At 41.6% G+C, this 14,281-nt stretch overlaps 1 protein-coding gene across 1 annotated transcript in view; it reads right to left on the bottom strand.

Moving 5' to 3' along the window:
- Positions 1-2,045: 2,045 nt before the first annotated feature.
- The window catches only part of scospondin (subcommissural organ spondin), an 87,110-nt gene continuing 74,874 nt past the window's right edge, over positions 2,046-14,281 (bottom strand). The window contains exons 110-113 of the mRNA XM_037756813.1: positions 9,331-9,391; positions 8,655-8,785; positions 5,061-5,211; positions 2,046-2,537 (exon numbers count right to left, since the gene is read on the bottom strand). Coding sequence (XP_037612741.1) covers positions 2,515-2,537; positions 5,061-5,211; positions 8,655-8,785; positions 9,331-9,391 — 366 coding nt within the window. The 3' untranslated portion in view covers positions 2,046-2,514. The remainder of the gene's footprint in view (positions 2,538-5,060; positions 5,212-8,654; positions 8,786-9,330; positions 9,392-14,281) is intronic.

A 14,281-nucleotide genomic window follows, 5' to 3' on the forward strand; every position in this document is an offset into this window, starting at 1 on the left:
GCGTGTGTTTCATTTTTATTCAGGTAATCAAGCAACCAAAAGTTCTCGATATTATAAGACTCCAAAAGTTCATAAAGATGAGTGCTACAGGCAGAGTTTTTTTACTGACTGCACTTGAAGGCAGCATCAGACAAAGCTTTTCCCCCTGCATGTCCAACAACATCATGCTTGGGATGTTTTAGAAGATTTGTAATACATAGAGGCTAATAAGCCTTGACTGAGTAACGGTTCTGTGTTTTCACTTGTGTCAGATACAAGCCTGAAGCAACACTGCTGCTCGCTGGATGCATTCATCATAATGACCTGAATGCATTCATTTTCCCAGCGATCAGTGTTTTTAATGATTAGTTAGATATGATGAATTGCAGCCTTGCAGTTGGATGAGGCTCCAGGAGCACATCTATCAAAATGTGACATTTTGGGTATAAATTAAAAGAAAAAGCATCAGTTCAAGCTCGCACTCCATCCAGCTGTATTTACTAGAGCAGAAGATGAAAGCAGAGGAGGCGTGCTGGTCAACCTTCCTCTCTTCTTCTCTCAACTCCCTTATTTAGTCAGGAACAGAGAGAGGGAGGAGGGGAGGAGGGGAGGACAGAGGAGACAAGGAGGGGAAGGAGGAAAAGAAAAAAGGCTGACGGATTCTAGTCATAGATGAGACAGATCCCAGCCTGGCAAACTCTTTTTATATTTATACACACACGCACACACACACGCATACTGTATGCACGAGATAGAAAGCTGCCTCTAGTTGCTGAAGGAGTTGTTAATGTATTCTACTCGCACAATAATGAATTCATGTCTGAATAAAGGAAGTGAAACAGCTCCAGGCTTCACTCTGACACATCCAATAAAGGCTACATCTTCTCATAATTAATAACAGTTCAGCAGCAAATTAAACTCTGTCATCAGAAACATCACTTTATTAAAAGAAGTAAAGCATTGCCGGGAAACATTTGTATAAATATTTGCACAAAATAAGCTCTAAAGGAGGGAAGCTTGTGATAAGGCCAGACACAATTACATCTTTTTTTAATTCATAATTCTTGATTTTCCAAAGGACAAAGACAACTCACAAGACATCATTAGGACATACATTACAATGACACAAACATTAACATGGGGTGGGATGGTGATGTCAAGGCAGCTTTCCAGACACCACTGATCTTCCGTAGTCAGCATGCTGCTCTACTATCATCACCCCTCTCAAGACATCAGTTCAGGTACTACTCATAATCATTTGGAACATGTATACATATTGCACTGATTACTATTCTATTGTTCATGTACTTTCTAATGACAGTCCATCATAGTCTTTAAGGGTTGAAGTTGCACTCTACATTGATAATAAATTCAAGAATGCCTTCAGCCACTTATATTTATTAAAGGTCCCATATTGTAAAAAGTAAGATTTCCATGTCTTTTATATTATAAAGCAGGTTTAAGTGCTTTATAAATATTGTGAAAGTATTGAAGCGCTCAATATACAGAGAAATATACACAGCCCATAGTCAGAAATTGTGCATTTGAAACAAGCCGTCTGTCCATTTGTGATGTCACAAATATACAATATTTAGACCATTACACGGTTTTAAACATAAACATTCTAAATGTGTCCCAGTTTAGTTCTGTTTGCAGTGTATGCTAATGACATCAGCTGACAGGAAATAAACATGGACCCAAACTGTTGCCAGGCAACGCAATTCTATTGCAATTCCGTTGAAATGCACTAAAACGGAGCATTTCAGACAGAGGGTAAATACAGGTGCATTCAAGCAGACAGTATGAGGAAAATCAAGTTTTTTTTTTAACATTACAGGATGTAAACATGTTCTAGTAGAAACACAAAAACAAGTATGAACCTGAAAATGAGCACGATATGGGACCTTTAAAGCGGTCCGGTTTACGGGTTTTCCGATTCATAAGTATTGTCCTCTATACAGAGAGAAATGCTCGTGCGACAATACATTGTGTAGTTCTTTCCTGTATATTATCCACTCGTTCCACTAATATGCATAACACAGAAAAAAGACAGACAGTATTCTCCATGTGTAGAAAATGTTTATTGACGAGTCCTTTGGAACAGCAACATGTGAAAATATCTAACCAGTTAAACTCCAACTTAAAGCAGACTGCTGGTACATATACATTTTCTTTAAACATACAAATGAAACATATTTTAATGCATAGTAGGTCTTACTTGGTTTGTATCATAGGTCCTTTAATATTACTATAAATATACAGTAGAAAAAAAGCTGTACAGGTTGAAGAATAAACATTATAGTTTCAGAAACAGGAACTCTCCAGTCATATGATGACTGAGGACTACAGAACAATGTGTCTCCACTCATCCATCCATCCAGCCATTGATCTGTCCCTCCCTTAATTCTCCATCCATCACCCACGCTGGCTCTCAGGGTGGCGCTCTCACTTGGCTTGGCGTTCATACTCGTCTTGCTCTCGCTCGCACACTCACACACACACACACACTAACACACACACACTCAACATACTCGCTCAGCGTCTGGACAGGTCACCTCCTGTGAAGAAGAGAAACGGAGAGACAGATGGCATCATCATAACAGCAGTTGACAAATGTAATCCATGCAAGTCATCTAGTGTCTGTAATACGAGTGTGTCAGTCAGAAGAAAGAGAACTAGTAGTAGCAGCAAATATGTGTAAGTGTGTGTAAGTGTCTGTGTGAGAGCGGCCACACGCTATCAGAGATTGATCGCCGTAACGACCAAATCCGTCAGACGTGATGTCCGCGGGAGTGTAGCGCTGGGTGGAGAACGTGAGCTGGGGGGGATGTTCTGAGTCGTATGTGGCTACATCCAATTAGCTAACGCAATCAGCCATGTTGATGAATGGATTAGCACATAATTGCTTCAGAGGTGGGATCCTTGATTGAATTATTCATGCTGGGCAAAGGCAAACGTATGTTTCGCTAAGATTAGCGAAGTGTGTGTTAGTGTGTGTGTGTGTGTGTGTCAGCCCTGGCGTTAATGGAGAGTGACAGAGAAATTGCATTGAGAGAGGAAGAGGCAGACATGATGGTTGAGTGTTACTGAGCTGCCGTCTATGGGGTCAAACTTTCAATCAGTGATGTTACAGTTAAGCTTTTATTCAATTATTCATCGAATATAACACATGTCGATCACTTGCACTTTAATTACAATCTGTATATATGTATACGCCTTATGTACATACACCAATATATCCTCATTTGTATATATTGTCTTATCAGCACTTTACTAGTTTGCACTTTGGTTAGATGCAAAACTGCATTTCGTTGTACTTGTACTATGTGTAATGACAATACATTTGAATCTAATCTAATCTAATCTTACAGCAGGTGTTTTTCGTGCGTGCGTTCCAAAAACTGACCAGTGTGTACCCAGAGTCTGGTGACCAACAGAGACCGTGAGCACATACTGTGTGTTTCACATGGCCTGCCATCGTTGAATCCAAATGGAGAAGGTCAAGTAACAGACAGTGGATTATATAACAGCACAACTTGACCTTAACAAGTGTTACTACTGTATGGCATGTGCAACACTATCCGTTTGGTTTTCAGCTAATGCGGTGATTTACAACCAAGGGTACGTGTACTTTTACCGAGGGTACACACTGGACAGGTCGCCAGACTATCACAGTGCTGACACATAGAGACAGACAACCATTCACGCTCACATTCACACCTACGGGACATTTAGAGTCAACAATTAACCTGCATGTCTTTGGACAGTGGGATGAAACCGGAGAGCCCGGAGAAAGCCCACGCTAACACGGGGAGAACATGCAAACTCCACACAGAAGGGCCCCAAGCCGGATCCAAGCCCACAGAAAATTATAATTTGATTAAATATATCCACATTAGGGCTGTCAAAGTTAACGCGATAACAACACATTGACGCAAATATGTTTTAAGGTCAATAATTTCTTTAACATGTTAACGCAACTTGTGATTTTTAGGTTGCAGCGGAATCAGTTTTGAACCTAGTGTGTAATACTGGTATCATATGAAACTAGAAAACCTTATGAATCCATTGGTACCAACCATGTCATACTAACTTATGGCGATAGAGGGTAAATAACGCTCCAAACTTGCGCACGATTTTGCAGAGGAAAAACTGGCACTGCCATTTCCTAAGGGGTACCTTGATCTCTGACCTCCAGATATGTGAATGAAAATGGGTTCTATGGGTACCCACGAGTCTCCCCTTTACAGACATGTCCACTTTATGATAATCACATGCAGTTTGGGGCAAGTCATAGTCAAGTCAGCACACTGACACACTGACAGCTGTTGTTGCCTGTTGGGCTAAAAAAAGTGGGATTCATTTGCAATTAATTGCGATTAAATATTTGAATAGATTGACTGCCCTAATAAATATATATACCAGATAAAAAAAGGCTATATAATAAAAAAAAAAAAAAAACTGTTTAGTTTAAGTCAGTTCAACATGTTGAACGATAAGATTGGGTGCCTTTAATCAGATTTATCTGAGATTTTGTCAGGTTTCACTGCACAGTGATAACATGTTTAAGGTGGTTCCTCAGCGTTAAATGAGCCACCATGCTGGCCACTCATGTCAATGCTGATAAAGGACGGCGCTGAATGTTTAATCATGTTGCCGATATTTCAAAATAAACTGTTATCACTCGTCCAAGGTGTATGAGAATGATAACAATCCTGTTTTCTGGCTCACATGATGTTGGTCTACATTAGTTAGGCCACACTCGAAGAATAGGTCCAGAGCAGCAGCAGTTTTCTGTCCTGTGTGATTTAGCCCCTTTGAAAGGTGTTTTTCTCTTTTATTACACTACCAGTAAAAAGCAATTATCATGTGAGTGAAATACATTCTGCAATACACTACTAGATATGTATATTTTTCCCTGTTAGGAACATGACGGAGCACTTCCCTGCCTTTCCTCCGTGTCTGCTGTGCAGCCTGGAGTGTGCAAATATGTTTACATGTATTCAAACGTCTGGGTTCTCACACTGACTGTGAGAGAAGAACACGCAAATCCATTCGGCCACATTCATTATTTCCCCCACCTTGGCAGCTGGTGCATTCGCAGCTGTGGATGACGGGCAGGACGACCGGCTCGCTCTCTCCGCTCTCACACTGCAGGCTGAGGAAACGGACCGGGGTGTCAGGGTCCAAACGGTAACTGCAGCACTCGCACACTGACTGGAGGTACGGCTCCTGTAGAGGAGGAGGGAGGAGAGGAAGAAGAAGTGAGAGGAGCGCCAAAGGGATGAGGTTGAGGGAGCCAATTAGGAGAATATAATATGATGAGGAAAGTGTGAAATTAGAGGAGAAGAGAGAGAATAAAATGATATTAAAGGTCGGGATGTCAAGGAAGAGAGGAAAAAAGGAGGAGAGAAGAGGCAGGTGGAGAAATTAGAACCACTAATGAGACAGTGTGGACTACAGTGTACAGTATTGAGGACAAATGTGACCTCAGTATGGGGGAATATATATCTACAACACATCAGACAATAGTTGAACGAATCTTGATTTGAATGAATCAAATGCAGATGTGTAGTGTAAAAAAAGGGGTCGCTCACACCGATGAAGTCAGAGAATTATAATCAAACTACGCAGCTCCACAGAGCTTTTTAGCTAATTGGTTTCATCGTCCAAACAAAAACTCGGCTCTCAGAAATCTCATTTCAGCCAGCCGTCGAAAGCAAATGAGCTCCGATAAGCTCGCTGTACGCTGCCCATCATCAAACGGCAGACAGCTGCTGAACATAGTCGAGCAATTAGCAGCTAAGGTCCCAGATATTTCAGGAGTTGATTGACACCAAAACAAAACTGAAAGGAGAGTGAATGTGGGAATTAATTGTCAGGTGGCCAGAAACACAACTTCAAATGAATGTTTTGATTTTTTTTTGCCACTTGGGGGGGGCAGTGGAAGAAGCTGAAAACACAGCACTGATGTGTTATCACCACATGACGTTGTAATGACAAAAGTTTTAGCTTACAGTATGTACACATCCAGCAGACACAAAGCAACATTAGCAACATTACAGTGGGTTTATCAGTGCTTTACCACTAAAAACAGCTGTCTGCAGCTGTACGCTGCTGAGAGCAGTGAGATTCAACCAAAACATTAAAGGCCTTTACAGACTGGGGGCGGGGGGGTGGAGGGGTGGGGAGGGAGAGACATGAAAATGCAAAATACTCTAAATACTGATATGTCTATGGCTTTTATTGTGAAAGGTAAAGCCCGGGACACACAGGGAACGTCAGGAGCGCGTGGCGACTGCACGATTCACGGGTCAGGTGTTCATACCAGCTGTGTTTCTGGTGCGTTTCTGCTGCTGCTGTCAGCCCTCTCTTTCTACATATAGTTTGCCCTTTATAATGGCCATTTCATTTCATTATAAATGTCATTTATATTTATTTTAGACAAAGAAAGGTTAAGAAACTAATTAGTAAATAATTTTATCCTCTTCATGGAGCCGGCTGCCATGTTTCTACAGTAGCCCAGAACGGACAAACCAAACACTGGCTCCATTCACGTTTTCACGTTTGGCGTCGGCCACCGTAGTTCTCCTACACGGTTGGCGCACGGGAGAAGCTTTAGTTGGTTGCAATCTGCAACCTCCCCGCTAGATGCCGCCACATCCTACACACTGGACCTTTAAGCTCATTATTGACAAAATACTTGAAGACTGCAGACTTCAAGTCTTTTTGGTGATCTTACGTTATAAACACTATTATTATTAATAATAACAATAATAATAATAATAATAATGATAATAATAATAGGGCTGTCAAAGTTAACAAATAACGCTAATTCGTTTTAACGCCACTACATTTTTTTACGCGTTGATGTAACCGGCTGCTATTTGATCTTTCGGAGGCTGTAGCGGGCTCAGTTTTCATACTAGCTTGTCGCGAAGGAGGCTAAATAACATTCCAAACTTGGCGAGGAAAAACTGTCATGGCCATTTTCAAAGGGGTCCCTTGACCTCTGACCTAAATGCAGTACCTGTGAGGGTTTCTGGACAATATTTGTCATTGTTTTGTGTTGTTAATTGATTTCCGATAATAAATATATACATACATTTGCTTAAAGCAGCATATTTTTCCACTCCCATGTTGATAAGAGTATTAAATACTTGATAAATTTCCCTTTAAGGTACATTTTGAAGAGATAAAAAACTATGGACAATATTTTAATCGATTGACAGCTCTAAATAACGATAATAATAATGAGTGCCTTTCAAGTCACTCAAAGATACATTACATGACAATCAGATAAGTAAAAAAAAAAGAAGCCAGCACAGCACAGCGTTGGGATTTAGGTGATAATTTGGCCTTTTTTTTGTAACTCTTGAAATACAAAAAAATACCCTTGATGTTTTGCATGATAGAAGGTAGCTTCTTGGAAGTTGTTCTCATGTGTCCAATTAGTGCAGGCGAAGACCCACGGAGGAGAGAGCTTGTGGAAAAGTACAATGTGTGGCGGCAGAGAATGACAGATGATAGGTGGAGAAGAAGTAGGTGAAAGGGACGAGGGAGTCCGGGATCAAAAACACCTCAGACCTCTCTGTAAAATAGTTATTAGTGCTTTACACACACTGAAAAGTCCACAGTGTGTGCATATGTGTGTGTGTGCCTGCATGCATTCAAGACTTCAGCTGCTGGTGTCGGAAAGAGCATGTGCATTCCTGCTGCCTCCAGTCGCGCCGATCAATGAAAAAGGGAACTTCTCTGCGCTGCCTAGTCACTGGTTACCATCCCTGGTTGCCACAGTAACGGGAGGCAATGACACATTTGGCGGAGCTGATGTTTATTTTTGCTAATCTGACTGAATCTATTTTTACCGTCACGTATGGGTGCCAAGGAAGAACAAAGTCACCATGGTGATGAGGTGATGAGCTCGCTGTCTTACAAGGAAGAAAAAGACAAGGAGGGAAGGCAGCGAAGAAACAGATCGAATCACTAACAGACTCTACACGTGACCCCGACATGAAACTCCTACTGAAAACATCTATATTTAGACCACTGGGGACTCTACTGAATTATGTATTTTGTTTACCTGCATGCATGTGAACTGTGTTTTTACAAGCTGACAGAAGGTAGAATGATCAACTAATCGGCTTTCTATCGTCCACATTTTAAGATGTTGTTTATCTATGAACTAGTGAGACTATAGCAGGTGTGAGCAGCTGCACGAGGCCACATGTTTTACTTCATTTTATTTTGCAAAAACAATCTTAAAACCCTGATTAAGGAGGAAAACAGATGGACAATTTGGCTTGCTCAGTGATAATCCTGATTATTTTTTTGCATCTTGTGAAAAATGTTTTAATGGTTTGTGGCTTTGTTAGGATTTGTAGGGAGAAATTTGTTTTTTGGCACTATCCACATAATATAAGTCTGGCAGACATTCCTAATTAACTGAATATAGCAGACATCCCTAACTTTATGGGGTGATGTTCTATGTGATTAAACAGAATTAGCAGCCCTGATGGGCAATTTGCATTGAATTACAACCAACAGCTTTTTTTTTTTCTGTTCCAGTTCTGGTCCCTGTATTGATCTTTATCGTGCCATCAGCTGTCACTTGTGTCGAAGTCGATACTGATCAGTGTCGTCCTGATATTCACAGAGTAACATCTTCTCCGTACCTCCAGGATGACATCAGTCCTGGACAGACAGCGTCCCCTGCAGAAGCTGACCTCCACGTTGTCAAGCCGACAGTCTCCCTTGGTGATGTTCCTGACCTGCACGTAGCGACGACACTCGGGCACGGGCTCGTCTGATGGAAACACAGAGAGGAGAGAGGGAGGAAAAACGGCAAAATGAGATTGGACAGAGCAAAAGGGGGGGTAGAAGAAAGGAGATTATGAGAAACTGTAATTTTTTGCATGAAAGAAATGTGAGGAAAAAGACAATAGAAGAGCGAGACGGAGAAAGAGTTCCTTCCAGAGAGCACGGTGACATTGCCACGCTCCCTAGCAGCATGTGACATTTCCTCCACTGGGAGACAGATTAAAGCCCCAATGTAGGTTAAGTAATGTAATCTCTCACTAATTGGGCACTGCGGTTTTTAAGATAACTATAAAATGAACTATGAAACATTCAAATCCAATGAAGCGGTTTGGAGGTCATGCGATGGAATAACGGGAACCGTCGTGATTTTGTATGTTTGTTTGAGATTTCCATGTATTTCAATTGATCCACATGACCATACATGGCAAAGCATATGGTGATGAACCTGGGTTTAAGATGACAACTGAAACAACGGCCGACGAGAACACATTGTGAGATGTGTTTTTCCTGCTCACTGTATGTTGTACTGACCTGGAAACTGCTTTCTGCAGACTGGACAGCAGCTGCCTGGCTCCTCCACCTTGACCTCCCCCTGAGAGAGAGACAGAGAGAGAGATAACATGACACATCATTAACATTCTTCTGATCAGTCTCAACGAAAACAGACAGATGCATAATATAAATAGAAAATAGAGAAACACACCCCTGGGAACTGGCAGGGGAAGGAAAAAACTATGGTTCACTTAGGTGACCACTTGGGACATCATACCCAATACAAGTTTAAACATTATGAGCAATGTCAACCAAACCAAGGTCAAAATATTATTTACGTCAATAATCATCTTAAAAGTAAAAGAAAGGAAACAGCGTTATTTCCCGAGGCTGAGAGTCGACAGCCATGCTAGCAGCTCTGTGAGGCTGAACTTAGACACAGTTGTGCTATGAACTCAATCTTAACGTCAGCATGCTAAGGTGCTCACAATGGCAACGCTAACATTCTGGTGTTTAGCGAGTATAATGTTTATCGTGGTCACTATCTTAGTTTAGCAAAGAGCATGCTGACATTAGCACTAAACACAAAGTACAGCCGAGGCTGCTGGGGAATGTCTCTAATTTTGGGCATAAACTAAGTGCTGAACACGTTGAAATTTGACCTGAAGACGGCGCTGGAGTGTCAAACTCATTTCAGTTCATGGGCAACAACATACAGCCCAATTTGATCTTCTGTGGGCCGGCCCAGTAAAACCATTGCATAATAACCCATCAATACCAACACCTCCAAATGTGTCCCTTTCTCTTAGTGTAAAGAATTGCAAGTACATTCTGAAAACGTTCACAATTCATGAAAAATCCATTTGCAAAACAGATGATGAACAGCCTGAGATGTCTCGCCGATCTCTCGGCTACAACTAAAAACAGACGGCTGTTTCCTCGAACCTGCCAACGGTTCATTTATCTTCTCTGTTCTCAGTTGTCCTTGCGAGTTCTTGTATTTTTCGCCATGATGAGTCTGATATTGGCACAGAATATTATAGTCCTTGAGCACCGAAAGTTACCCATTTACCTCTGTGAAGAAATAGGAACTGCTTAATTTTTCTTGGGAAAGCTGACACTGCGTTCATTTTTTTCCTATTTTAAAAAAGACATTTTCCACCGGCAGCTCCTGCATCAACAGCAGCCTACGCTTGACAGTGTTGTGTCAAGCAGCTTGTACGTGAGCACGTGCGATATATAATAGCGTATCCAGTCCAGGACTGCGTCAACCCCAGTGGACAAATAGGAACAGCAGTGCATTTTATTGGAATGAATGACTTCCCTGCACTTTGCAAAGTCATCCAGTGGGCTGGATTGGTCCCCTGGGCGGCTGTTCTGGCCCTTGAGCCACAAGTTTGACACCTCTGTGCTAAGTTATTAGAATTCATGAAGAGAGAGATGTAACTGCTCTGTGTACTCAACCATAGATCAAAAATCTGGATAAACAGGTAGGCATTTTAATATTTCCTTCCTCGTTGTCACTTGTTCTAAGATTTTGGAGTGCCTGGATTGCCTTCCTGTTTTATTCAAATTCAACTTGGTAAAGTTCATGGTAAACTGTGCTAGAAGAAACGCCAAGGGATCACAAAAGACACTGGGATAGACCACAAATGTCGTTAAAAAAAACGTTATTGTTTCAAAGAAATACACTAGGACGTACCGGTACAAACCTGTGAGAACCGACTGGGTTAAAACTAGAAGACAATGAAACATCAGTCCCAGTTCTCACCTCCAGAGAACAGACTGATTTAGACCTGGGACAACAACATGGATCATGAGGACCAAGTTGAGATTAAAGATGGGAAAATAAAACCAGAAATAAAAAAAGGTAAAAAAGTGAGACATAAAGACCCCAAAAATAGCGAAGAGAGTGAGACAGTGACACAAGGACACACAAAAGGACGTGACAGGAAGGAGAGATCCAGAAGAGTCCAGAGAAAAAGCAGGGTGTCCCGTGGTGTCTCTGTCTGAGAATAGCTGCTGTTAGTATGCAGAGTCACACACACACACAAACCGTCTGACAGCAGGCTTCAGCACCCCCATCAACACCAGCCTCAGCTCACCCCGGAAACTTCATCCAACTAGAAAATTTCTCCAACACACACACACACACACACATGCCTCCCCCTAACTGTTCACCCCGAGGACTTGTCCTCCCACTCTGCACCGCCGGCAGCCTCCCCTCAGGGGACGGAGGGATGAGGGAGCCCACTCACTTAAAGGGTGGGAGGTCACGACGTCGACCATTTAAAGTCTTTTAAGTTAAGAAACTGGACGTGGTTAATGCGTTTGTGTGATGCGGCAAAGGGGGAGAAATGTAGATTCCTGGTTATTCTAAAGGAAAGGCCACTTGACATTTAAAGCAAAGGGTAGTCAAATTTGTGTCGTCTACAGATATAGAAATAAGAGCTCTATTAATGTGTCTGGTAGAGAAACAATTGTCAGTGTTTGAGCATAAAGCATCTTGATAGCTTTTATGATAACAGAACCTTTAATCCATTACCTTGAGAAGAGCCTCCCAGCAGAGCGGTGGAGGCATGTTGGGAGATTTCATTTTGTGCTTTAACAGTAAGCCGAGTCATAAATAACAGAGTGCGACGTCAGTAACCAATTCTCAGCCTGTCAGGAGTGGGAACACTGCGCATTAAATGACCTTTTCATATTGGCCGGAATAAGGAGTGCTTCCACTGAGGCATAACTTAACTTAGTGCAGCCAGGGGAGGAGACATAGTTACACAACCGGGACTCTCCAGAGGCTACCGGCGTACAGACCTGTGTGTACGCCACAAGTGGAACGCTCAGTAGACTGTTTCCTTTGTTGGAGCTGGGACTGTGCAATCAACCTCTCCTTTAAAGTTCTGGATGTCAGCAGAATTTATTTTTACCCGAGCCTTTTATATGGTCCTGGTGTGCTAAAGACATAGATTCAGCTTACTGTGTCAAGGGTGAGGTTGACTTTTTTACTCTGACTTTTCTCAACTTCATCCCCATGGAGAGAAGATCTTTTATAAATTCAGTAGTGGGTCGCCTTCTATTTAAAGGGTCACCCAAATGACACAAAAACATATTTTCTCACTTACCTCTTGTGGTATCTAGCCATGCAGATAGTTTTGCTTTCATTTAACCCAGATTTTAAGACAAGAGAATCAACAAAAGAAGAATAAAAAATCCACATGAAAATGAATTCCTCTTTGTAGTCCTTGAGAGAGGAAGGAGAGAGCTTTCATATCAAACAAACACAGATTTTCATTCAATTGTGCATCTGATAAAAATAGAGAGGGGAAAGACATGAACTGGAGAAGAGAGGGAGAAGGAACCACATGAGAACACTTCACATCAGAGAAAATGTTTGTGGCATCCCACTGAGGCTGCCGTCATGTTGTTTTTGAAAAAAAAAGAAATGCATGAGGATCGAAATAGTTTTTCTCCCAAATATGAACAATTCTCTAGATGTCTGTTGGCTGCCACTCAATATTTAAAGGGTCAGTTCAGCCGAAATTACACTCTCTATGTAGCCATGCAGTTAGTTTTGGTTTTATTTTCCATGATTTGAGACATCAGTCTCTTGACATCTCTTATCCAGTCCTGCTGGAGAGGAAAGCACTTTTTTTAAAATGCAGTTTGATTGTGGCATCCCACTGAGGCTGTCATCACGTTGATGAGAGAGAAATTAATGATAATTGAAATTATTTTTAAACATCCTTTTGCAACCCTTCTTCTCTCCATGTGTGCTGGCTGCAACTCTGTGCCATTTGTAGCGGTTGGTTGATTGGTCCACCACATTGAAATAGAATAGGAATAGAACGGACATCGAACTGTTTTCTGTGGTCATTTGATTAGTACAAAAGAAAACGGTGACCATTATTAGCTGTTATGGTGTCAAAAGATGTCAGTGGGGCTGTTAAGTGTGGTCCATCTTGCCGGGAAGAGAAAGCGGACACAGCTCCAGCAATGTGCTTTGACAATAGTGTGTGGATGAAGTATTATGTGTTCAATTTGACTCATGTACTCTGGCTCTCTATGCTTCGTAACGTTACTACTCCGATGCTTATTTTTGTCGTTACTGCAAAACCTCACCTCAGTGAGTCCAGGACTTGCTGTAAGTCAGTTTAAGTTTATACAAAAGTTAGCCTGCTAGGATGGGTCCAATGGCAACAGTAGTGTACATATAAAAAATATCCGCCGGTCTGACCATTGTGCTACGTTGATTTGAATGGGAATGTCCGTTCTACTCCTATTCTATTTCTAAGGTCCATCACATGTTCCCCATCCGGATGAAATGTGTTCATTTCGGTGATCCCAACTTGTCCACTAGTGCCATTAATCAGGTCGAAGTGTTTATTTGTCCAATACTTTGGTTTATAACCAGATACCTGTAAAACTAAGGACATTCCCATCAGCCTTAGCGGTACTTGTTCAGTGCTAATTAACATATATTGCCAGATAACATGCTCAACTAATATGATGAACATGGTAAACATTATACCTGCAAAACATCAGCATGTTAGCTTTGTCATTGTGAGCATGTTGGCATGTTGGCATCAGCATTTAGCTCAAAGCACTGCTGTCCATTCAGAACAGCCTCACAGAGCTGCTTGTGTGGCCGTAGTACTCGTAGTCTTGTTAAAGAGCTCATTCATTCACCCTAATTACCCTTTAAATGTGGCATAAGAGTTGCAGCTGAGGAACAAGGAGAGAAGAAGAATTGCAAAAAGGATGTTTGGGAGGAAATACTTTCATCCTAAAGAGAGCAGCCTCAGTGGGACGCCATAAAACGATGTTTAGTTTAACATTGTCATAACCTTGTCCTCTATTTCTATATCCGAAGCAGGACTGGATAGGATCTGTATTTATGTGCTACCAAAAGTTCCACCTGTCTCAAAATGTATTCATATTTTATATGGACTTCATTTTTTCCCTTCATCTGCCTCCAGTCGTACAGGGCGCA

This window comes from Sebastes umbrosus, chromosome 21 (assembly GCF_015220745.1).
Source record: "Sebastes umbrosus isolate fSebUmb1 chromosome 21, fSebUmb1.pri, whole genome shotgun sequence".
Taxonomy (NCBI): Eukaryota; Metazoa; Chordata; class Actinopteri; order Perciformes; family Sebastidae; genus Sebastes; species Sebastes umbrosus.